The 26,539-nt window shown below is 44.4% G+C and overlaps 1 protein-coding gene across 2 annotated transcripts; it reads left to right on the top strand.

The window, feature by feature from the left end:
* The first annotated feature begins 3,833 nt into the window (after positions 1–3,833).
* tnfaip8l3 (tumor necrosis factor, alpha-induced protein 8-like 3) lies at positions 3,834–25,709 on the top strand. Of its 2 annotated transcripts, XM_086193475.1 has the most exons (3): positions 3,834–3,896; positions 4,018–4,142; positions 24,617–25,709. In XM_086193475.1, the coding sequence occupies exons 2-3, from the start codon at positions 4,097–4,099 to the stop codon at positions 25,177–25,179; spliced, it is 609 nt and encodes a 202-aa protein (XP_086049601.1). In that variant the 5' UTR covers positions 3,834–3,896; positions 4,018–4,096; the 3' UTR covers positions 25,180–25,709. The 2 variants fall into 2 exon arrangements, with proteins under 2 accessions (XP_086049601.1, XP_086049609.1); XM_086193483.1 differs by lacking the exons at positions 3,834–3,896; positions 4,018–4,142 and adding an exon at positions 5,427–5,566.
* The last annotated feature ends 830 nt before the right edge of the window (positions 25,710–26,539 follow it).

The raw sequence follows: 26,539 nt of genomic DNA, 5'->3' as shown, positions 1-26,539 counted from the left end.
TTCAACAGGTGCTTTCACCAAGCGCCTGCATCTGTGTCAGAATCATCATCATCATCATCATCATCACTGGCCCTCAGCTCAGAGGGAAACCTGTACGTCCTTGTTCTTAGTGAAGAGCTGCACCCCAGAGAGAAAGCCAGCCTCAGCCTCAAGGAGCAGCTGGTGTGTCAGAGTCAGCGAACACACCACAGACACCCTGTCGCTAGAGATCACCCTCTTCTCTTTTCCCTCACCATTTCACACAACTTCAATTTGTTGGTCACGTGTGTGACACTGGAAGATTATCACAGTGCACAGTTCCTGAGGCTCCCGCAGCAGCACCCATACCTTTACAGTCGCCACTGACACTGTTGAAATATAGAAGCACTTTATATCTTAAACTATTATCATTTCATTATTATTGTTCATTCATTTATCAACTTGGATTTTATTATGGTAGGTTTTCCATTGACGCCATAGTCACGTCCATCCAGTTACTCGTTCTTTTAACCTAAAATGTCCAAATTCTAAAAACCCTAATCATGATTTTACTTCAGTTGTTCATTTTACTTTTGTTTTAAAAAAAAAAAACAAATGGGGGCAGCACAGTGGTGCAGTGGTCAGCACTGTGGCCTCACAGCAAGAAGGTTCCAGGTTCCAGTCCAAGCTCCATCACAGGATCTTTCTGTGTGAGTCTCCATGTTCTCCCTGTTCCTGTGTGGGTTCTCTCTGATACTCCAGCTTCCTCCCACAGTCCAAAGACATCAAGAGGGGACGAGGCTGATTGATACTCTAAATTGACTGTAGGTGTGACTGTGAGTGTGAATGGTTGTCTGTCTCTATGTGTTGGTCCTGTGATGGACTGGTGACCTGTCCAGGGTGAACCCCGCCTCTCACCTGAAGGTTGCTTGGATAGGCTCCACCCCCCGTGACCCTTAACAGGGTAAGTGGAAGAAAATGGATGGATGGATGGACAAAAAGATGGAAGGAATGAGCCCCGTTATCTTGTTTTTTGTGTTTTGACCTGAAATCAGATGACACTCCAGTATCCGGGCCTTGAATAACACACTTGTTTTCCACTGCTGGTCTTTTTCTCATATTAGTGGACTGAGCTTGGTTCATCCTGTCCTGCAGTGACACAAGAGATTTGACTTCAGCTTCTACTGAGTAGTTAAATGAGCAAAGGATGAAAAACTCAACCGACCCCGCTGTTACTGAGGTCACGTTCCTGAAGATGCTGATGATGGAGAGAGATTACATCACAAACTAAATCGTGTCGGCTCGGCCAAACCTTTGGGCTCAAAGGCCAGAGGGACTGTGCTGCACTCACGGATATTTTCTGATTACATTTTCTAAGTTGATTTAAAAAAGTCTCTTCTACTTTATTCAGCTCACACACAAACACACGCAGACAAACACAACACATGCACACACAAACACACTAACACACACACCATTTCAAAACAGGTCAAATAAGTATAAAGTATTTCAGAAGAGAGAGAGAGCACACACGCACACGCACACACACACACACTGTGTTGAGGATAAATGAGCCTCCGGCCGTGATCAGGCAGGCCGATGCCATCTGGTGTCCAGTGTTCCTGCTGAGCAACACTCAGCCACACACCTGGGATATGGCAGCACCCACTGACGGACCACCAACTGCACACCCAGCTGCCCCCACACTTGTGATTCTCTGCCTAACGTGGCTTGAGCAGACCACAGATCCAAAGTTAAGGTTGATTAAAGAATAAATTCCACCTGAAATGCCTCTACCTGTTCTCTATAGTAGGTCACCGGTGTGTCACATGCAGTTATTGTTGATATTTCTGAGCTGTTTATGTGCCCGCTTGTGCCCGCTTACCTCGTATGCTACTACAAACTACATACAAACACTGCTGCTTGTGTTCAGCTGTGGGTTACTTAATTGAAACAGTTGCATAATGGAAAGAGTGTTTTTCTTTGCCTTGCTGCTGTAAGCGGGCGGAGAAACATTTTTTTCCACAACAAACTGCTCTCCGCGTGGCTGTTGTTCCTCACAGAGTTATTTATCTATCTTTTTGAAATGATGCATTTTGAATAAACTGCAGAGAAGAGCAGGAAACACTCTCACTGTCTCACTTGTTGTGAATTCAAGGACAGTCTTACTTCCAAAATTCATAATTGCTATTCATGAGCATCAGGCAGGAAATCAAACCCAGAAGACAAAAAGAAAAGAACTACAAAGGCACCTCATTAAGGCAAAAATTCTTTTGGTATTTCCTCAAAATGTAATAGGTTTGTCCAACTGGATCTCAAATATAGAGCTTCGTGACACATTAATCTCAAATAAACAGAAAGCCATTTATCTTTTTGCATTATTTTGTGATGGACGCTCAGATTTCCTGGTTAGACAACGTTGTGATCTGGTTGGTCGTGGCTGTTGGAGTTTAGCATTTTTCTTGAGATGACATTCACCATTGAAACGCTGTTGAATGTGGTTCAGGTCCAGTGAGGTTTAAGAACAACAAACACACGTTAAGGTTCAGACAACACACCAAACTGCTGATGCAGACATTCCTGTCTTTTAAAGGAACACGCCATCTTTTTTTAAATGCATGGTTATTTGTCGTCCTCCTCAGAACTACACCAGAATATAGCTGTCCTCCTCTCTGTGCGCGTGCATCCGACTTAACACCATGAAGGATAGCGGCCGGGATGTGTTAGCACGACACTGTCAAGCTTTCTCAAACCTTTTTGACTAAAACTGTCACTGAGGGCAAACATGGCACTCATGAAATAACAGTTCAGTATGAGATTTAGAATTTGTAGAATCAGACAAATCGCTGGAACAACTTTCACGGCTGGTGCGGTAGAGCTCAATTGTAACTTAAGCTAACAAAACTCTTGTGTTGATGCCTGCTACTGTGGCTGACTATGCCAGAGAGGAAGGATTAGGAGGATTTGTCATGAATTCGCCAAGATCCTGAACCTTATCTGCAAGATCGCATTTGATATGGCAGTATGCTCACCCCCCCCCCCCATACACACACACACACACACACACTATCAGTCACTGTCCTAACCGTGGGATGGTCTCCGAGGGTCTCTATCTCTACCTCTGTCTGGCTTTCTAAGAGAATGCCAAAAAACTGACTCTCCCCAAAAAGTTTTGCTCCCCTCCTCCACCAGGTTGTCAGTTGGGGAATGTTTTTCTCCTTAAAGTGTGTTTTTGTGTCTGGATTTAGAAAATCACAGGTTAGGTTTGCGTTTGGAAGCCGTCATCGTTCATCATTTGGAGTCGGCGAGGTGCTGTGATATCTTTGATTTGTAGACCAGCATCAGTAGCTTTTACAGTTACAGATCAAGTGTTGTGTCTGTTTAGAATATGAAATCGTCTTTGGACTTGTTTTTGTGGATGCAAGTAAACGTGTTTCACCAGCTGCACCAGAGATTCATTCCACGCTGGTATGTCGTCAACCAGCGACCTGACCCCACATCATGTGACTTCCACAGGTAGTAAGTGACTGGTTTTATAGCGGCCAGTAACAAGGTGTCATGAGATTGTTACTGCTGGGGATTAATTTCAAGTTGCCTGAATTAGTCTCCCATTGCTGTGCTGAGACATAGGCAGTCCTCTTACCCAGAGACAGAGGGAGGGATGGAGAGAGAGAGAGAGAGAAGGCACTTACAGCATACAGAAAGAGGCAGAGAAAGAGTTTGAGTGGAGAGCGTGAAGAGGCTGAGTGTGACAGCACTGAATGAGAGGAGGAGGAGGGACCGAGTGGTACAGACAAGGGAGGGATAGAGGGAGGCGGACCGAGAGTGAAGGAGGGGAGGGAGCAACAGAAAAGTAGATGAGAGGGAGAAGGAAAGAGGGAAATTGAGGGAGTCAGGAGTAGAGGAGGGAGCAAAAGGAAAGCAAGAAAAAAAAAACGGCAAGTCAGCCTAGTAGCATTCCTCTCACAGCTGCTGTGATCCGGCTGGCAGGGGAAGTTCAACTCACCGAGGGAGAAAAGAGAGAAATTGTGGGTTTTATTTCTTTTTTTTTTTCTTCAGCTTCCTGGAGAGGAAAGGGGACCAAGAAGAAAGAGGAATCAACGACTTTCTGCAGCCTCCGTTTGTCCTGCAGGGGAAGATGGATTCAGACTCTGGAGAGCAGAGTGACGGAGACCTCTCACCAGGTAGGTCACCATATCACTGATACAAACTTTGCTCTTCAGTTTCCAAAAGAGAATGAAGGGCTTTTCGGGTCATTTGGAACATATTCAAGGATCTGAAACCCCCACAAGGCTGATCCCTCACCTGCTGTGTACAGTATCTTTATTGTCAAGAAGTCTTTCATAGTGTATCTGGAGCTCATTCCAGCGATGTGTCAAAACTGCTCTGATGCTGGTGACTGGCGGATCTTGCTGAGGACTCGGGTGAAAGCCAGCTCAGTCACCACCAGCTACAGGCAAACTCAGCACGTGCGGCCAGTTTGATCACCATCAACACATTCAGAGGGAGGAAGTCTCGTCTCTGGTGCATCACACATAAGACTGTCAATTCACAGTGTACTGGAAGTTAGTGGAGGAGTGTCCAAGAAGTCAGGAAAAAGATTTACTACAATGATGAGGTTTACTGCTGGAACTGTATTGCTCTGGAAAATTCAAGCCTGAAGATGAACCTGCCTTCGTGAGATGATCATGAGTGAAATAAGGAGGTTTTATTCTGGAAAACCTGCTTGAGCAAATAAATACACGCAAAACATCCAATAACGCTTTAAAATATCCTTTGTGTCGCCGGGGTGTGTGGACACATTTGCTTGTCAAACGCTGGACAGTGATGGTGTAATAATTATCATGTAATAAGTGCGGCTGTTTGTTTAGAGCGCTATATGTTAGCGGTGGTCTGTGACCTCCACCATCTGTCTGTCCATCTGGCCCTTTGTCTGTTAGTAGCAAAGGAAGATGAACAAAACATCAGGCAAGCTCCTCCATACTGATATCAGACGGCTGAAAGTTGATATTCATACGAAGCCTCGGTCCAGTCGATCGTAGAGACTCAGGCTGAATCATCTCACAGCCATGCACTCCGTTGCTTCAGAGACAAATCTTGTGCTGCCGCTAGGACCTGCTGCAGCTTTGTTGAGCTCAGTATATTAACCCTTCTTTCCTATATAGGGAGCGCGAATGCAGAATGACATTTTTCCTCATTGAGAGCGAAAGCCTGACTCATTCTTGAGTGAATCATCAGTCTTTCTACTAGTGTGGTGAACTGTGGGTGAAATATTAATTCTATTGTGACTTGAAAACTACATTAAAAGTGCTGCTGCGCTCAAACGTGACCTGTACTCCTGCTGGAGGAGGGATCTGCAGGTGATGAGCATTCGAGCAGCGTAAATACTGAGGTGTTTTGTTTCAGGTGGCTTTGACACTTAGCCCCACCCCCGCAACATTCGTGGCTGTTGATAGAGGGTGAGACCTACGTTATAGAGCCTTACACCACCTTACATTCATCCCATTCTTTAAATGGGATGTTGCTCCATACCTCAACTTGCCTTGGATATTTTTTCCTCTCTTGAACGTTCCTGATTCCAAATGAATTGTGACTTGTCCCAGAACAGGTTAGCTGAGTTTGATTCAAGTGGCTGTGTTTTCAACACGGGATGTTACAGAATTCTAGTCCTGGTTTAATGTGTGACTGCGCTCTGTTTGCTGCCGCTGTTGTTGCCCTCCGTGTCATTAGCATGATATAGAGATAATTGAGGTGTATCGTAAGGAAGTGAAGCTGTTGAAGTGTTTAGCAAGCTAGTTTCATGTTTCACTGTTTTAGAAAACATGGTGGACAAAAGTTCTAGCGAGGGATATGAGGTTGCTAACTTGTTGGTGATTACGACCAAGGTTTATCTGACGTGACTATTAGTGGAGCTATTAGTGTTTCTAACATTTGTAATGACGTGCAGAGACACGTGCAATACTTCACCCTCTGATGCTGTACGTCCACTCTCAGGTTACCCCGTGGAAGCTGGAGTCTTTGTTTTTGCTGTTGTTTTATGGTTCCACATGTGCTAGAATTGCCCGAAAAAATATGACTGACATGTTTTGTTTTGCATGATTATCCTCACAAACGAACACCACCTTCATAATCTTTGAACTGTTGATTTCATTGTCGGCGGTACAAAGTTAATGTTAACATGAATGAATGACGATGAAGAAACGACACCACGGAGAGACGACCTCAACGTGACTGGAACCAGCTTCCCGTCTCTGTGCTTGGTGTAATGACATTTAATGCCTGCTGCAACCTCTGTAATTTCATTTAGCCGCTCGACAGTAGTCATTATTTTTAAGAAACAAAAAAGCTTTAGAAATTTGAGTATGGTATTTACTACTGGATTGTATGCTGTAGGCAAAAAGTCGACATATCTTAAGTTCATGTTAACCACAGACTTTATTGCTGCTACTGAACTGAGAAGCCATTCGAAAGTCCGACTGACTCTGAGACGAGGGAACCGGACGTTCTACGACTCTAACTTGTAATCTGGGTTTTAGCACTTACTGCGCTACGACCTGCCATTGTACTCGCTAGCTGGAGCATGCTTGCTAGCTGGAGCATGCTTGCTAGCTGGAGCATGCTTGCTAACGTTAATGGAGCTGGGACGGGTCCAGTTCAGTGTCTGCAGGCTACAGGATGCTGGTACTTGCTGCATGTCTCCAGACTCTATTTACTGCATGTGATGTTGATGATTATGTAACGCTGACCTTTATTGCTGCCACGGGAGCTCGCTGCTGTTGTGATTGTGGTCGTTTACGTATCCCTGAGCACAAAATGTAATGGCTATGAGTTAACATGGTGGGCAACAGGCAGCCCCCCCCCCAATGCATCCTTAGCTGCTGATTTCAGCCAGGGGGAATTCTAACACTAAGCTTCTACAGAATGTGAGTTTTGCCCTGAGGGCCAATAATACACTTGACTTACTGAATACAGAAAGAGAACTTCAGGTTCTCCTCTCCTCCTCACATGGGTGGCTCTGACATCTTACTGTAATGATCCCTGGTCAATGGTGTGCGGTTTACTGCAGAGTCAGAAATGATAAAAATAGTCTAAAAAACTAAAGGCAAAGTGTGAAGTTAATTGATTTGCTAAATCATTAAAATACCAGCATGTATAAAATCATTTTAACTTAATCATTTCAATGCGGCACGGTGGTGCAGTGGTCAGCACTGTGGCCTCACAGCAAGAAGGTTCCGGGTTCCAGTCCCTGCTCCAGCACAGGATCTTTCTGTGTGGAGTCTCCATGTTCTCCCTGTACTTGTGTGGGTTCTCTCTGGTACTCCAGCTTCCTCCCACAGTCCAAAGACATCAAGAGGGGACGAGGCTGATTGATACTCTAAATTGACCGTAGGTGTGACTGTGAGTGTGAATGGTTGTTCGTCTCTCTATGTTGGTCCTGTGATGGACTGGTGACCTGTCCAGGGTGAACCTCGCCTCTTACCTGAAGGCTGCTGGGATAGGCTCCACCCCCCCCCATGACCCTTAACAGGATAAGTAGTAGAAAATGGATGGATGGATAATTTCAAGATTTAAAAAGTATGATTACAAATAGGATCGTCACATTAAAACAAGAAATAAGAAGAGAATATTAGGTCATTTTCTTTATTGAGAGGGCTGCCGCATTTATACAAAGAACTTTTCAGAACTTGAAGTTTATCGATGAAGTGGGAAGCAAAGGGCAGTACGTTATCCCTGCACTCATATCAGTGTAGATTAATTATATGCAGTTTTCAGTTTACTCTTTGATTCTGAGGGGTTGACACTCAAACGTGGCTGTTACCGCTGCTGATTTACAACATTTTCCTGCCTCATAAAGCCTTTGAGCTGCAACTGATGTTTTTCAACTGCCGATTTATCTTAGCCGAGGAATGCAAGAAGAACATATCCAGCCACACCAACAGCCTGTTTTGAATTATAGTTAGGTTGCAGGTTATCGTGTGAGAGTCAGGGTTTAGTCTCTCCAAACAGAAATGACTTATTTCGCACATCTATTGATTTCAACTTTTGTTGTATTAAAGCAGAAAAACTTGGCTTCACATAGCTCAGCTTCAAGTATTTTATAAAAATTCCTTTCAGAAGCATTAAAAAAAATGTCCTTAATGACGCCATTAATCATCTAGTCATGCCACATGCAAATTCTTCACCGGTACAGTCAAAGTGATTCATACAGCAGACATGCTGATGACCTCACCTGATGAGCAATCAAAGCAAGAACATCAACACACCTGTTCTGCTGAAGAAAATGGAGGACGTGCACTTTACGAAATACAAACAGGAGGAGGGATTTTCCTTCACCCTGGTTTAGACGATTCTGGTAGTTGGTCTATTACTGCGACATTATGTTGGAGGATTGTGAGTAATCAGCCCACAGTCTCTTTTGGCTGACTAATCATGGTGATGCAAATCACCCTCACACAGTAAATCAATCTGCCATCTGCGGAGCTATTTCCAGTCGTTGGAGTTGACTTCACATTTTCAATGGAAAACAGACTTGTTGAAAGAGGCCCTGTTTGGCTGTAGCAGCAGCAGCTGTACGATCCATGAGGACTCTTTGTCGTAGCTCTATTATAAACACACACACACACACACACACAAAATGTATCTTGTTTGATGACACAACTTCAGTTTTATCTTCCAACCAGGTCAGAATTATTATTATTCACAAATGCGATAAATCTGCTATAATCTGAGCAAATATCCACTAATCCACACTTCCACGCTCACTTCCAGTCCCCGCCATTCACTGCTTTATCAGAACAAGCCAGGGGCACCCATGATTACCGTGTTGGCAGAGTGGACCAGCTCTGCACACACTCTTAGCTCTCTCTCTCTCTCTCTGTCATACACACAAAGACACACAGACAGACATGCACACACACACTTGCAAAAATGCCTGCACGCTTGCTCATTCCCTTGGTCTTGTGCCCCACACATGCATCCCCTATTTTTTTAATTTTTTTTTTTTTATCCTCAGCCTTTAATCTGATCCACAGATGGAGCTCCCTGCACCCCAGCCCTTGAAACACACACAACTACACACCAGAAGCTGGTTCTGGAAAATTGCAACATGAAAAAAAAAAAAAAAAAAAAAAAACCTGGAGAAAGTGGAAAAGGCTACTCAGGAGATTTTTTTTTATTTTTTTAGAACTGCCTCAACAGACAAATCTCCAAACTCCCACATCCCTGTCCCTGGTGCTTTTTCTTATATAATACAAAATGTGGCAATTCATAGTTTTTTGGGATGTTCAGAGAGAGAATTGTTTCACCATGACAGAGCTATTGCTAAAACACAGGCGTTCTGCTAGGCCCCTCAGACGCACTCGTGAGGAGGGGAAGGCTGCGGTTTCACTGGAGGGCCAAGAGGCGAGCTGTTTGAGGTAAGGCTAGACTGGCGTCAGGGCTGCGATTTGCTTGCACAGGTATCTAAATCTATCATTGGACCTCTTATGTCCATTTTTGGTTTGGACTCAGTGGCCTACACAGGTGGTTTTGTCATTAGTGCCAGTGTCTGATATGTTTGTAGAGGCAAATGCAGCCTGAGTTTGGCTAAACCACCTTGAAATGACAGGCTGCTCAGTAACAAGGAAACTGCTGTGCTGCCTTCACAAACAAACCCAACAAGATGTCTCAGATAATGTAACCTTAGCCGTTTGTTTGTTACCATCCCACTTTTCTCTTGCAGCGAAAAGGCAAAACAAAAATTAGGTGGCGTGGGAGGCAGTTACACATAAAGCTTTTCACACTTAACTCTGGCAAAGCAGAGCTCACTGTGCTCATTATAGCATTAGAATATTGTGGAACAGGAAAAACTGGGTTCAAGGTACCACCTGCAATATACAGCATGATTATTTCCATGTACTGGGTATTTTTTTATTATCAGTTTACAGTACAGTAACAACTATAACAAGTAAAATATTGGTTATCGAGCAATCTTCTTTACCCTGGACCTCGGTTTGTTCCATCCATCCATCCATCCATCCACATTCTTCTGCTTATACGGGGTCAGGTCACAGGGTTAACAGCCTAAGCAGAGAGATCCAGACTTCCCTCTCCCCAGCAACTTGGTTCAGCTCCTCGTCACTTCCTCCTCACGGTTTCCGGGGCGTTCCCAGGCCAGCTGAGAGACATAGTCTCTCCAATGTGTCCTGGGTCTACTCTGAGGCCTCCTACCATTTGGACGTACCCTGAACACGTCCTCAGGGAGGCGTCTGGGAGGTATCCTGACCAGATGCCTGAGCCACACCCTGTCTCTAGTACCAGCGATCTTGTCCTTTCGGTCATTACCCAACGACCGTAGGTGAGGGTAGATTGATGGGTAAATTGAGAGCTTTGCCTTTCAGCTCAGCTCCCGACAGACCGATGCAGAGTCTGCATCACTGTAGATGCCGCACCAATTCGCCTGTCGATCTTACAGTCAATCTTTCCCTCACTCATGAACAAGACCCCAAGGTACTTGTGGGGGGGTGGCTGGAGCCTATACCAGCTAACATTGGGCGAGAGGTGGGGTTCACCCTGGACGGGTCACCAGTAGTGGTTATGTATAATAGTTGAAATAATTTAGTTTAGGAAATTATTTCCCCATCTCCCGCAAAACTTCAAAGTTTGCATTGTTTTTAAAAAAAATGGTAGGTGAAAATAGTTGACGTGCACCCTGTAATATTAGATATATAGATTCCCCCATATTAGGAAATGTAAGGTCACATGGTAATTCTCTGATTATTACCCCATTATTTCCTCAAACTATTTCCCACTGGGAGGTACAAGACCAACCAGACAAAGCTAGCGAATGTAGCAATTTAATCTGTGGGTTTATACATTTAACGGGCAATAATGGCAAACTAAAATGTGACACCAGCCTTTCCTTTAAGGATTAGAATCAACTCATGGGTGGATCTGGCTCAGGCTGCTGTTGGAGAGGACTGAGTTTCACTCAAAGTCAGAAATGACTCTCCAAACGTGTGTGTATTTATGTGAGAGCGAACCACAGTTATTTCCTGGTCATTAGTTAGTGTTGGGCTGACAGCCAAGCGAGCAGAGGCACTTCAGCGTCACGTTGAAGCATGTCATGCACAGCAAGAGCCTTCAAACTCCAAACTCATACGTCGCCTATATCCAATTTTATCACAGCAATCAAAACAGGAGCAACCTTTTAATTGAGGCAGCAGAGAAATCTAAAACGCAGCCTCATTCTCATTTGGCCTTTGCTCCCAGAACATCTAATCCTCCCTGTATTTCCTTCAGAGGTTGTTTTCATCAGTCTTCCTGAAAAGCGGAGTCATCTACGTCTGTTCTGACTACTGAAATGCAATCACGGTGTCGTTTAAAGGTCAAACTAAACTAACATGTGGCCAGCCTGCTGTGTTCCACTCAGGGGAAGTCAATGCAAAATTGGAGAGACATTTCATTTTACATCAAGCCTCATGGGCACTGCAGATGCTGAATGCCAACAAGTTCGTTGTTCAGTCTTTGTCAGGTCTTCAGATTTTACTGGCCAGCCAGTTGTATTACTTCCTGAAGCCTGAAATTTGAGATAAGTTACTAATCCTTTAATAGTATGGTTGTTAAGTGGTTTGCTGTCTAACCAGCAGTTGGATGGAGAGTTCATATCACTGTGGTCTCTGTGCAGGGGAGCAGAAGAAAATATGTGAAATGACCAAGATCTCTTAAAGAAACATGGCAACTTTATAGGAAATACATTTAATCACCATCCAGACCCTCCTCTTGGCTGTCCTGCATCGAGGAGCTTTACACACAGAGTGGTACCGGGAATGTAGTGCTAGCATCCCTCCGTCAACTCGTCTAATAAACGAGGTTCAGGGTTCGGGTTAGGGTCCCGCTTTTTCCTCTCTTACAAAGTCAGCCATGATTAGCAGCAGCGACGCTTCAAGTTGTCAACAAATGTTTTCTATTGTTGCCCAAAGTTAAAAAGGGGCATATTGAACCTAATTCCAGCAATGTAACTGATTCTAAAAGGGCAATGTCAAGTAATTTTTCATTATAAATATTATACGCCACCTTAGTTCTATAAATACAGGCAGGGACTGTTTGGGAGAAAAATTAATTTGATGACTTTTGACTGAGGTATGCTTCCGAGCAGTTAGCTGGTTTCTGTTGGTCTCAGCTCCATCATGCAGCACCTGCACTGAGACGGGGTTATTGAAAATACACATACATGTCATTACATGTATTCCCAAAAAGCTGCCATTCTTTTCACAATGCATTGAGTGGTGGTGGTGGTGGTGGTGGTGGTGGTGGAGGAGGTGGTGGTGGCATGCAGTGTGAAAAAATACAAGATGGCGCCACAGAAGCAATGCCAATGTTAGGCTCCTGTTACATTGTGGACACACACATTTCAAGTCCAATTTATGAAACTCCATTTCCCAACATTAGCCTAACTACTGATGTTCACCAACCCAAACCAAATATTTTTCTTGCCTCCAACTGGAAGAATGATCGGCCAAATCATTTACCCAACAGGCTCTTTTACAGTACATTTTAAGAATAATACAAACAAAGAAGTCCAGAAACATGTTTAGCTTGTCTATAAAACCAGTGTTAGACAATGTAGTCTCCGTTAGTGGTCTTCTCTTAAGCTTCCCAGAGCCTCACTTCTCTGTAAGCTCAGTTAGAGGGGGTGAACTAGTAAATAGACCAGGAGGCCAAAGTTATGGGGAAAGCTGGCACGGCCCTGATGATCGGGCATGTGAGTATGTGTGTGTGTCTTTGCGCGCACGTGTGTGCCTCTTTGTAAGTGATGCCACGGCATGCTGAGACTTGGCCGAGGCATATGAGAGGAGCAACTCACCCAGGCCTGGAAAACATTTACTTCCTTGCCACTCAGCTCAGTGTAATTTGGTGAGAAATTGAAGAGACAGAAAGGAAGAGATTCTTGAACATAAGACAAAGACATGCTGCAGCCAGTTCTTACTAAAGCTGCGGATGATGTATAAGGGAACCGGGGTGAGTGGATGTTCCTGTGTGTGGGGGCCCGTATCTAAAGGGGCTTTGCAACACATTCAATCAAAATATGAACATATAATTTCACCCACCTTCACCATCCTTATTAGCATCAGTTGAATGGCTGGCATTTCCTTTTCTAACTATATGCTAATTTAAAGTATTTTTCAAGCGCAGTCCTCATTTCCCCTCTGTAATTCTACTCCATTAAACTGAGCGTCTGAATGCTGTCAAATGAGAAACGTAGTAAATTGATGAGCATTGTTCCTGCTTCCATCGCACTTCTCCCTCTGTCAAACATTATAGTAATTATAAGCAAAGGCAAGGGAACTTTCTCTCTGGGTTCCTGGCGAGACAAAAGAAGGAAGGCCCTGATACTTCATCCTGTTCCCAAAGTGCCATCACACCTCACACACGACACAAACCCACACAGTGTTCCACTGTTTCATGAATCATAAGAACTTGAGGGGCTATCTTTGAGTTGGATTTTTTGTGAATGTTACAAGAACGGATTCCCCAGCGATCACATAATCAAACCAAGGCATTCTGCTACAAAACACACTTACCAGTGCCTTTGTTGTGTCTGATCCTACTGCGTGTGTTTGACACATTACATAGACGTGTTGGACATGATGTCTGCTTCTTCTTTAAGCTTCTTATTCTTTGCAGATATTAACAGGTGGCCTCTTTTTCATGATCACACCATTTTTTTCTGCATCTGTTAACATAACTGATCCGCCACCGCCAGTGGTTCTGGTTTAAACAGAGAAGAACGTGTTCTGTTCCTGCTCTCTGCAGACATTAGTGCATTGTTCGGCTTTAGGGCGCATTCAAGCTTCCAGTCATCGTAACACATAAAAGTGCCGCGTCTCAAAATGCTGGTGACGTTCCCATAAATCACCGTGTCCCGAACTGCCACCGGATCTCCTCTTCACCGCGGATGATGTGCAGCTCGCGGACTTCACGATCTTGCCGGTGCGCTGCCATGATCGATAAAAAAGGTGCGAAAATCGCGATACAAGTTGTTTATAAACACGGTCGCGCTTGTGCAGTTCACGTTAGCGTTCCCCGGCTGGTGGGAGTTCCCAAGCAGAGATTAATTCATGTAAGATCACCCACACGTAAATTGTTAGAAAAAAAAAAAGGAGCGAAATAGAGGCTGGGGGACATCAACAGGAAGACTGATCTAATGGCAAAGGCCAAAACTTTATTGAGAGATGAGTGAGCAGCTCGCACAGCACAGCACAGCCCAATTTCTTTTATTAATTCTTTTTTTTCCGGAGGTTCAACATTGACAGCCTGACAGGCGGCACACTGACAAAATCAGAATGCGCCAGGAAGGTCGCGTGAAACCTGAGACAACGCGGGTTGCCTTATTCACACTGCAGCCGAGCCGAGCCACCAAACACTTGATTAAATTTATTGGAGATATACCAGTGAACAACTGCTTAATTTTTGGAGGCAAGCTGGATCAAATTGTAGATATTGGTAATTTGAATTATTTTAAAAAGTAACAAATGTTTTATTTATGGATAGAAGTTATTGGGTGTTCTTGCCCTCAGCTGGATTTGTGAGCAGGCAGCAGAGTTGTGTTTTTGAGATGTTCCCACAGGGCAAGGAAGCAGAGAAGGGAGACTGCCTCCAGCCAGTTCCCATGCCCAGCTAACCAGCTAACTGTGGCCTGGCTCTTCACTAACTAAACAATAGCAGATGTCAGCAACCCACAGCTGGTGAAGCCATTAACTTTACATCAGAGGAGTGGTCAAAGGGCAGGGTTCTCACAGGGTCCTGCTCTGTCCTAACAGGATGTTGTGAATACCATCCTCTTCCTCAGTGGACCGGCCTGCTCTTCTTTTCGTAATGAGAGAGTGATGAGAGCCAGGGGCACAGCTAAAGGTGGAGGTCGCTGTCTTCTCTTTCCTTGTGACAGGCAATCAGGCCAGCTGCACATTAATCAGTCCCACGTCTCCTGCCACTGCCTCATTTCATCTCATCTGTACGGATCAGCTCTACAGGGACATTGCCATTAGAACTACAAGAAAGAGACAGCCAGAGATGTGGGATGGAGCATTGAATGAGTCTTGTCTTGCAGCCGGTGGCGGTCTGTTCTCAAAGAGACTTTCAAGTGCTTTTCTAAGGACTGTTAGTCACAGTAGAGACACTTATTTCAGTCCAGGATAAACACTGTCTCCTACTGTATATTAAACCTCTTCATTACAGCAGCATTAACATTCATCGATTTCCTCTTATTGAGACCCAAGCCCTCCACGACGGTCCTGCTGCATTGTAATACCCCAACCAGGCCGACCAGGTCTTACGTGTCTCTTGGCTTTCCAGCAGCTCCACTTAAGTTTTTAATCACTGTCCCACAAGTATGCAAAGTTACAAAGAACTTATTTGAAGTTTTATCAATCACATCTTATCTGGATTTAAGTCTAAATCTAGAAATAAGGTTTCTGGAGAGACAAACCCAAGACTTGGTCATTCATCTTACTCGTGTCCAGATAGAAGACACATGACTTGTACATCTGACTACTTCTTACATTTCTAACAGCAACTTTAATGAAGCATTTCCACTCTACTCCAAGTATGGGGACTCGTCTGAGACTGGGACTCAAGTCACATTTATGTCAAACATGCGCAACTTGAGACCTGACTTAGATTTGCCACTAGAGACTGGAGACTTGACTTGGAGTTGCAAATCAAGGATCTCTGCCCCCCCCCCCCCCAATTTCTCTGAGTTTTGTTGTTTACGTTCATTAATGTGTATTTATAACCGTATGTTTCTCCCTGTTTATTTCAGCCTGCTGTTTTGTGTCTCAGCCCATCCACATTTCCCGCTCGGACAAATATAAACCAAAATTCTGTAGAGATGATTAACAGCACGTAACTTCCATTTGTCACGTCACATGTTTTTCACAAAGTTAGCAGTGGGTCCTATGAGCCTGTGGTGTCTGTGAGGAGGACGAGTCTGTACGTCCTGATGTGCCACGTTATCCTCGGAAAGCATGAGCCTGCTCTGACTTTCCAGCTTCAGCCATAACATTAAATAATCGACAAAACGGGATGAACTTTGAACTGTGTAACCCATCTCCATGCAAATGAAAGCCGTTCAGGAATTAAAAGAGAGTTATTTATTAACCTTCAGGGTCTGATTGCCCCAATACATCCTGAGTAGCTGTTAATGACACAGCCAATGACCTTTATCAGAGCCCTTTGGAAACTGGCTCTGAGTCAGATTTTACATGTTGAGAACAACAAACCTGACCTCATTGGTCCTCCTCTGGGCAGAAAACATGGCTCTCTATCATTTTTCCCCCTGAAGTAACTTTATCTGTATATGGGAGATGCACAGTGATAACATCAGTTAAGACAGAATTTGTTCCATTTTTATACGTAAAAGAGATGAAGGAGTTCAGTGCTGACTGTGTTCCTTCGGACAGGTCTGTCACATTTAATCCAAATGCAGAGGAAGTGGAGGGGAGTTTATGAGCCTGCCAAACTACAGGGTCGCAAACGCTGCCCAAATTTTCAGTTTTCATTTTCTCTGATTTCTCAAGTGGTCTCATTAGAGTTCGAAGTCTCCCAAATACTGATAGACATGAGGACAATGCAGGAAAAACAAAATGTCTGTTGTAAAAAGGAGCTAGCGAAACGTGTCCAGTGCACTTTCGTGTTTGGGTATATTTGAGTTCATCGAGCTAATGTTAATTTATCTTTGCGTTAATTCTTTGACACTCGGGAATGTTTGAAGAGATGGTCACATTTATCTTGAAGCTAACGGCGCCCGGTAGCCGCACACAACACACTGTCCAAAATCTTAAAGCGCGCAGTCCGTTATAATCCACATCTCATTCATAGTCATTTGCTCAATGATACACAACACCTTCAATTGAGCTAAAAAACAAACAAAAAAATAAAATGACACTGACAGTTCAACAAAACAGTGACCAGGTGCTAATGGATTCATGCAAGTTGTTTCAATAGAATGTGCCAAGTTGTGTGGAGCCACAAAGCAATGAGGCAACGGTGAAATAGCGTTTTGGTGAAGTCAACTCGTGAGTATTTGAAAGGTAAAATGCACTTTTTGGGTGAAGTAGCACTTTAATCTGAATCAGTTTCAAGTGCATCTTTCATCCTACTGAGAGGTCTTTGCCACATTCTTCTCATCCTACACTGATGTCTTTCTTTACTGAACCATTTTTACATGATTGCAATGGATAAGATAGAGATTTGGCCCTGGGTCATTTAACATCTTTCATTACGTCTTTGTCCGTCTTCAATCATTGTGATACCTTCGTTTTGTCAGACACGACCCAGATACAAACACTCACATTGCAAAAAACACAAAACATGCAGGGGTGGTGTTGTCTGAGTCATTGTCTGTTAAGTAGGAGTTACAGAGCCTTTGCAGCACACGATGAGTGGAGGAGGAGACACATGAAAATGACAAAAAGCCTCCATTTATTCCACAGCATGGATAATTCTGGAATTCAGAAGCAGTATTGCAACAAGCCTGCAGCCCAGGTGACTAGAAAACAAACACTTCTTTGTGGCATTTTTGCCTCTTGTACCAGCTGGCACAACAAACCATCGTCTGCTCCCTTCTCCAGTCCATTGGCCCCCATGGCCTCTTCAACAGTGGCCCTGCAGGCTGTTAAAACCTTCTTTTACTGCTGCCGCTGAACAGCCTGCTTAATTGATTTCCTACAGAGGCTTGTGAGGCCACCAGAGGGAGTCTGCAGAGACAGAAGAAGTCAATCTGTTCCTCTTCTTTACTTCTCCTGAGCAAAGAGCACTTGATGTTCGACCGATCCATGGTGGAGGGTTGGTCAGTCCTCTGTGAAAGCGGCACCTTAGCAGTGTGATGTAAAAGACTGCAGTAAAGGAAGAACGCATGGTGGTGTATGACACACAATCCATCCATCCATCCATCCTTCATCCATCCATTCATCCATCCCTCCTTCATCCATCCATTCATCCTTCATCCATACATTCATCCGTCCATCCATCCTTCATCCATACATTCATACATCCATCCATTCATCATTTATCCAACCATCCATCCATACATCATCCATCCATCATTCATCCATTCATTCATCCATTTTCTATACTGCTTATCCATTAAGAGTCAGGGGATGTTGGTTGGGGAATGTCCCAGCTGACACTGGGGGGTGGCGGGGTTCACGCTGGACAGGCTGCGTGTGACACACAAGTGACACTGTACACTCATACATGGTGAGTAGATACCACATTGTTCCTTCCTTGGCGGTATTAAAAGTGCTTTACAAGGTCATCTCATTCACCCCCCCCCCCCCCCACACACACACACACACACTCTCTCTCTCACACACACAGACACACACACAAGCACTGATGGTGGAGGCTGCCATGCAAGGCCCACCAGCAGCAATTAGGGGTTCAGTATCCTGCTCATGACAGTGAAGCTTGAAGCCTTCGGTTGGTAGACGGCCCCTCTACCTCCACCGGTGTCACCCTGATTTACAAAGATTTCAAAAGAAAATTTCAGGAAGACATTTTTGGCTTTTTCAGCATTCACATGGTGCAAAGAAGGGCCAACTCTTCATTTTAGAGGAGCCTTTAAAGGCATCAGGCTGCTAAAATGCATCAGTGCGTATGAAAGCAAAACAGGTTGAGATGGAAAGTAAATGTCATGGGGGGGGGGGGTTAACCATCTCGCTGTTTAGAGGCTTCAATAATATTTTGTCAGCAGACACACTGCTAAGCTCTTCTACCTTTGTGAAAGTCTGAGTCAGGCTGTCTGTTAGTGGCCTTTACTGTGGCACTGTTTGCACTAATAATGTTTAGAGGACAGACAAGCCGCAGGGGGGAGCAGCTCGTGGACTACTGAATAGTTGCTTTTTTAGTCCTCCTCTGTCTGGCTGTGATACACTCATCATACCCTCACTGAGTATAACTCGTGTGTGTGTGCATGTGTGTTGAGCATGTGTGTTCACATGTCGTCCAGCAAAAACAACCTGAGCACCTGTGAGTGTTCGATCCAATATAATAAACATACTAAACATGAACATGTTGTCACTAGCAACCTCGAACATGGAAGCCTGGAGAGAGAGAGAGAGAGAGAGAGAGAGAGAGAGATACCTGATACGGTCAGGATCTGGAGCCTGGTAGAAACAGAGGAAAACATATCATACAGGAATAAATTAGTTTCAGCTCCAAGTCGAGAACAAGAATAGAAAACAGTTCTGAATAACTGATTGGCAGCAGTATGTGGCAGTTCTTTACAGCGGGGGTTTATGATGGTGGTCAGTTTACTGAATCCTCCTGGAAATGTAATGACGGACAACATACAGCAATAAAAGAGAAAGTCAGTCCTCTTGCCATAGTTGCTGTGTAATCTTGAATCAGAGCTACAGAAACACCGATATGTGCCTGAGATAATCTCATATATATATATATATATATATATATATATATATATATATATATATTTATATATATATTTATATATATATATACACACACACACAGATATATACAAATATACATATATATTATGTTTTATTTTTATTATGTCATTCAGAATGATACAGATTTTTTTGTTCAATCAACTTTATTTCCATGCTTGAATAATAAAATAACAACAATACAAAGTTAAATGAGTTCTCCTGAGGCGGCACAGTGGTGCAGTGGTCAGCACTGTGGCCTCACAGCAAGAAGGTTCCAGGTTCCAGTCCCGGCTCCAGCACAGAATCTTTCTGTGTGGAGTCTCCATGTTCTCCCTGTTCCTGTGTGGGTTCTCTCTGGTACTCCAGCTTCCTTGATGTCCAAAGACATCAAGAGGGGACGAGGCTGATTGATACTCTAAATTGACCGTAGGTGTGACTGTGAGTGTGAATGGTTGTCTGTCTCTATGTGTTGGTCCTGAGATGGACTGGTGACCTGTCCAGGGTGAACCCCACCACTCGCCCGTAGATGCTGAGATAGGCTTCAGCCCCCCCCCCCCCCGCGACCCTTAATAGGAACAAGCGGAAGACAATGGATGGATGGAGTTCTCCATGTCTTATTAAACTACCAGCAGTGATCCAGTCCATCAACGACAGAGTCAAAACACCTCCAGTTCATTTCTCTTATTACCTTTGGTATCTACATGCTATAAATGTGACAGTAAACAGTACTGATAGTTCATTGTGATGCTGTTTACTATATTCACTTCATCTTTTCATCTTCTGTTGAGACACAGTGAAAAGCAGCACTCCCACCGTGGTTCTGGCCAGTGAGCCCACAGGTGGCTCCGTCGTGGATTCGATGGAGGCTAGACTGCTCTCATCAATGTGAGATAGTGGTTCCGCTAATGGCTCATTCTTCTGGTTACTCTGGAACCAGACCAATACAAGCCCGGGGATCCCATCACGGCGAGGTGCCCAGCACGCTGCACAAAATGTCCATCTAGCAATTCATTTGACAATGGCTCAAAATTAGCTAAATGAACTTCTGAAGAAATATACTTCCAAAGCCTGCCAATGTAGCTGGAGGGAGTCTACCAGAGGTGCCATATTATTGATTTATGGTTAAAGCCACGAACTGAATTGAAACCTGATATTTGTTATAGAGCTTAGTGTGCAGCACTTCTTTTCCTAAATTGCATGGCATTGTTATCAAAAGACATTCATGTGCCAACCACAAAAAAATGATCCTGGTGGATTTCTATTCTTTGTGGTGCAGATGATTTTAGGCAACTGTGAACCCATTTTCCTAGAAATGCTCTATTTTTTTACTCTTATGCCTGTGACTGAAACGAATATAAATCTCAGATGCGTATTTTTTACAGTGCTCCACCTTTAGCGGAGCAGGTTTGGCAGGTCTCCATGTTCCACTCTGTATGTATGTCCTGATGCAACGCAGCAGAAAGTGTTGACTCAGCGCTCTAAAAACATCAGGCGGGACAAAGACAGACTGTCTGGTCAACAGCCACTGCCAGAGAGCGGTGAGCACCTTACTAATCCTGACTTTGAGTGTAAACTTTAACTCCCAAAACACTCTTATGTAACCACTTTGATGGGCTGATGGCTCCTCCGACTGGCACTGCTTCTCACACAGGAAAAATAAAACATTTTATTTTGAGAAGTCTTCCTGAGATGCAAGAAATAACAGGCAGGCGGGAGATAAGGATGCTTCATCCCCTGGCAGCTTGGACTCCTCTGACACCGTGCAGGGACGAGTGGTGCGTCCTCATGTAGTAGCCTCACTCACAGGAAGTGGTCAAAACTGTAGCCAGACTCTGAATCACCTTCCTTCCTCCCCAGCACTCAAACCTCAAATTCCGACACTCCCTCATTTTTTTCTGCATTCTTCTCTTTGGGGTGTGAAAACCTCTGAGACAGGGGTTAAGGCTACAGAGCTGATAACCACCTGCTGGCCCTCATAAACAGGCTTCAGGCTGTTGTGGTGAAGGGTGACAGAAAAATAATGAGTCTACTTTTAACCCTGCACTGAACCCTCAATGCTCCTGTTTTCACTTAGACTGGTGTTTTCCTAGATATTTAACGGCACACAACAATAAATTAATTTCAAACAGTGCACACATGCCGCAAGGAGGCAGAAATCCAAGTAGGCTGCTTGGCCACTGGTCTGACAAGGCCGGCTTTATGGAGCAAGCTGTCACCTTCATCAGTGTGCCAGGGTTTCTGAAATCTATCCAGTTGGGTTTCTGAATATCAGAGGCTGACTGGAACAAAGAGTTGCTTCAGAGAAACAGGAAATGACATTGACAAAGAGAGCCTATTGATGAGAGGCACGGATCAGCCCAATGAAACCACAGTTACAGCTCCTGGTGATGCTGTTGAAATATCATGGAAGCACCACCATGACGCTGTCGTGCCTAGATGCAGGTTAGCACGTCATGGTCTCTGCACACGTCACCTTTTACATTTGATGCCATCAGAGCTGTTTCTGAGCTGCAGCCTGTTGGGAAGTCTCATCTCTCTCCACCACCTTGATACAGAAGCATAAAGTATCTACACTGCGGTCCCAAACCAGAAGAGCCCCCAAGTTGATTGATTCATCTGGCAGCATGAAAGGAAACAGTGGTTTATCCGCTGAGAACGGATCGATCCGAGCGTGATCACAGGTGGCACGAAGGCTTGTTGCGGTCGGTGCAGCCTGTGCTCCTCCATCCCAGCTGGCTGTTTTAGACAGATATTGATTTGCAGCTGTTACCAGCTCAGCTTAGCACCAGCACATCCTCTCCACTCATTTTATCTGTATTTCCTCTGATATACAGATAGCAAGGTAGCAGTTATCAAGGGGAGATTGGTTGAATGATTGCTTAAGGACATCAACTCTCTCACTCCAACACACATCAGTCAGGGTTTGGTGGCACCATCAAAAAGTAGAACCAGCAGGCCGGTGGGGGCCTGGTTCTTAGTGTCACGGACCGGGGGACTGTCCTCTGCCCTCACTGGAGAGTGAATGACTGAAGATGGAAACAATGTGCTGACAATTACATTCCAATCAGCATGCACTTTGTTGTACTTAGACATGCAGGAGCAGTGTTTCACATTTCTAGTTCCTCTCAGTTGCAACACATTGGTACACTTCTGAAGCTGGTGGACGAATGAATGAGAGTGAATATTGAGAACACACACACACACACACACACACAGTGGAAACTAGGAAACTAATGTTGCTGAATGTCTGTTGAATATGTAAATAGGAAAGTGTTTGCTAACGTGCTCAACATGACTTGAATTAAAGTTGCACAAACAAGACGAGTGTTAACAGCTGTTTGCCGCTACAAGTAGCTGAAGCTCAACTCTCGCTGTTTTATGTGGATGAAGTTTTTAACTTGACAGTCTGAAAAACAGTAACATATCAGACAAGCAGGAAGATTCCTGCAGTGCTACCGCACAGTGACTGGCCTGTCTCCATAGCTGGTTTGATTTAACTCATAAACACACTGGAAAGACCGTTTTTAACAATATTCTAAATTTCATCCTGCAACTTTGAGTGTGGTTTAAAATCGCCATTACACTACCTCCCTCCTCTTACCCTCACTCTCATGTTGTTGCTTGGAATAGTAGTGAGAGGGTCCATCCCATCATATTTGGAAATGAGTTTAACCCAAAACATTTGCTTTATTAGTTGTTAAATGTCACAGTGGGCTAATTATCTGTGCTTGAAATGTCATTTCACTTCACGAAATGTCACAGATGGGGTTTCTCCCATTGTGCAGCACTCAGCCTCTCATGAACGTGGGTGTATGTAAAGTACATATACACACACACACACAAACACACACACAGACAGATGATGAAAATCGTACATGGTCATGTAGCTGTCTGTTTTAATAAAATTATAATGACAACAAGGCAGGTGTTCCTCTTTGAATGGGCTCATCTGCTGTGTGTTGCACCCACTGGGCAATGACGCCCCCGTCTCTCTCTCTCTCTCTCTGCCCGCCTTCCTTCCCTCCATCCATGGTCGTACATGTGGAGGATGATGACTCTGACAGTGTGCCCAGGGACAGGAGAACAGGAGGGAGAAGCGGAGCCTCTTTCCTTGGCTTTAATCATAACAGAGTTATCTGCTGTGTAATTTGCAGCTGGGTGGCACCTAAATAAACACCCGTCCCTCTCCTCACATCCACACAGACAGCCGTGAGGCTGCTGCCATTGAGGACTCGGGCGCTCTTTCATATTCTTCTCCATACTAAATTGCAACAACAATGCAACCCGGTGATCAATGTGAACAGAATGTGCAGAGAGGTTCTTATCGGTGTACAGCTGTTATCCAGAGCGTCATTCCTCCTAGTCAGACCACTACATCAGTGCCAGCTCCAGGAAGGACGCCGCCCTGCTGCAGAATGTGGCTGCACCGCATTTCATCTACTTTAGCATTGGTTTGCTCAGCCTCAGACTGTGTTCTATTTGAGTTACTTTTAAATTTTGTAAATCTTCAAGTGCTTTCGTCAGCATCTTTTCAGTTTGAAAAGGGCGGCCAAAGCGGCTGAATCATTGAGAGCAGTTTGCGTCAACAGTATTCTTTCATTTTTCCTGAGAACATATTAAGTACTGCAGGCAATCGTCCTGTTACACAACAGCAAGTAGTGAGAGTTAGTGCAGAGGCACACAGAGCTCTTTATGTCCAGCCACTGACTCCTGGAGAAAGGAAGGACTCGTGTTTATATTACAGTGTGTAAAAGTTTGTCCTGTTCCTCACTGAATACGGTTCCATCGAGCTTTTGTTCATATGTGGACAAATCTTATATTCAGTTCCTCAAACTCTTCCATCCATCCATCCATCCATTTTCTTCTGCTTGTCCTGTTAAGGGTCCCAGGGGGGTGGAGCCTATCCCAGCAGCCTTCGGGCGAGAGGTGGGGTTCACCCTGGAAAGGTCACCAGTCCACTTAACAAATATCATCAGATGTAATTTTTGTGGTCGTTTCATGTATGAGACTGGGTTTGAGTATCCGTGGGTTTTTGGGCCTTGATAATAGATCTCATTTTTGTGGCATTTATAATTTCTTAACTCCACATACTTTAAGTGGAGAAGACGAGGAAGGTCTTACCTGAGCGGGCACAATCAGATTCCTCACCATTTGTGCTTGGACGCCTAATAATGTATGTCTGTTATTTAGTTCAACCAACCTGAAACTCTTCTTTTCTGTCCCCTCAGGACAGGAGAGCTTCAACTCTCGCTCCCTGGCTCTGCAGGCCCAAAAGAAGATCCTGAGTAAGATGGCGACCATGGTGGTGGCCAACATGCTGACAGACGACATCAGCAGCGAGATTTTGGATGAGCTCTACAAAGCAAGCCGGGAGTTCACCAAGAGCAAGAAGGAGGCCCACAAGATCATCAAGGATGTCATAAAGATCGCCCTGAAGATAGGCATCCTCTACCGCAACCACCAGTTCAGCCCCGATGAGCTGGATACGGTGGAGCGGTTCAAGAAGAAGATGAACCAGGCAGCCATGACGGCTGTGTCATTCTACGAGGTGGAGTACACCTTCGACAGGAATATTCTGTCAGAGCTCCTGCTGGAATGTCGGGACCTGCTTCACACCCTTGTCGAGCAGCATCTGACCACGCGCTCGCATGCTCGCATCGATCATGTTTTCAACCATTTTGCCCACGGCGAGTTCCTGGCTGAGTTGTATGGGGAAGGAGAGGAGTACAGACTGGCTCTGAGAAAGATCTGCAACGGCATCAACAAACTCCTGGATGAAGGAACGCTTTAACCTCTCATATCTGACCTCTGTCACCTCTCGCTCTCACTTCTCTTTCTCCTTCTCACTCTTCTCCTTCTCTCGTCTCACTCACTCACCCCTGACTACTCACATCCCCTCCTTTCTCTCCTTTCTTCCTCTTTCTCCTGCATCCATTCCCATGGAGCTCATTGTAACATCCTGCTGTTGTGGTTCAATGAGGGAATTTTTTAGACTCTTTCCACTCAATGGATCAGTGCTGCACACCAGGACAGTGCATTACGTTGCATAGCATTCCCTATAGTCATTCCCTTTGTGTGCAAAGGTGTACTGTACCAATGGCCAAAAACATGCATTAGGCATATGTCGATATGGAGGATAATCAGATGTCGTAATCAGTCTCTTTCTTTGTGTGTATGTGCGTGTGTGCACGTTTTTGAATGGGATTTGCTTGAATCATCTGTACATAAGACCAGCCATGACAAGGTGTGTGTATCGTGTATCTGTGTCAACCTTCTTAAGGGTGTATCACTTGTCTTTTATTAAAGATTTCTTAAACATTATGTTGCCATTCCTCTGACAGTATTTCTGTGTGAAGTGGGAAAAAGGACAGAAAATGGGTCTATTCCTGGTAGGTGGCAGCCATTATGACAATTTTCTGTCATTTTTAGACGGTATGGGATTAAAACAATTATTTCCCTGCCTGCTGTGGTCATATTAGCTGCCAACATTAGCTACTCCCTTTCAGAATAATACAGTCACTGAGAGACAAATATCAAGAAATATTGCTGCCTCATTATTTTAGGGGAAACAGTTGCCATGATGGAAAATGCATGGAAGGATCAGATCTGGAAAATAAACCGCAAATGGTGCAGTAGGCTACTGGTTTCCTGTCCATTTGACACACATGCGAGACAGGCAGAAATTTGCCAACACACATTTAGAAATGAGCAGGAAAATCAGTGACTACACATTTTTGGCTCATTAAGATGCCCTCTGGACGATTCTGCGCCCCAGTCCAGGAAAACATATTACTGGTGGCTTGGTGAGACTCCAGCAGACTTATTTTGGCAGGGAGAAGAGAGGTCCAGCTTTATGTCTCTGTTGAGCTTACAGGAAAACTGAACAGACAGACCACCCACCCGCTGACCATCCATCAGTGTAGCGAGGTCGATACAGCTCATCAAAGTGTCGTCAGAAGTTCTGATGAAGGAACTGTCACCGAATGGTTAGCATAGCTTAGCATAAAGGCCAGTAGCAAGCAAGACCCCAGAGGTGTGAGAGGTGGGAATAATCACAAATACTTTGATACAGTATGAGAGGTTTTGATTTATTTATTTTTTGAGTATTTTAAGAAAGATCTGCTTTGTACATTTTTCGTGTGTGTGTGTGT

The sequence above is a fragment of the Aulostomus chinensis genome, chromosome 2 (assembly GCF_037954235.1).
Source record: "Aulostomus chinensis isolate RoL2024-O1b breed Wild chromosome 2, RoL_Achi_v1.0, whole genome shotgun sequence".
NCBI classification, from domain to species: Eukaryota; Metazoa; Chordata; class Actinopteri; order Syngnathiformes; family Aulostomidae; genus Aulostomus; species Aulostomus chinensis.
This window is presented reverse-complemented; position numbering and strand designations above follow the sequence as displayed.

What these genes read in the sequence shown, in the direction of transcription:
- tnfaip8l3 (XM_086193475.1), top strand. Translation starts at nt 4,097, where the DNA reads ATGGATTCAGACTCTGGAGAGCAGAGTGACGGAGACCTCTCACCAG. An exon ending in TGACGGAGACCTCTCACCAG is followed by an intron (nt 4,143 to 24,616) that starts GTAGGTCACCAT and finishes CTGTCCCCTCAG; the next exon opens with GACAGGAGAGCTTCAACTCT.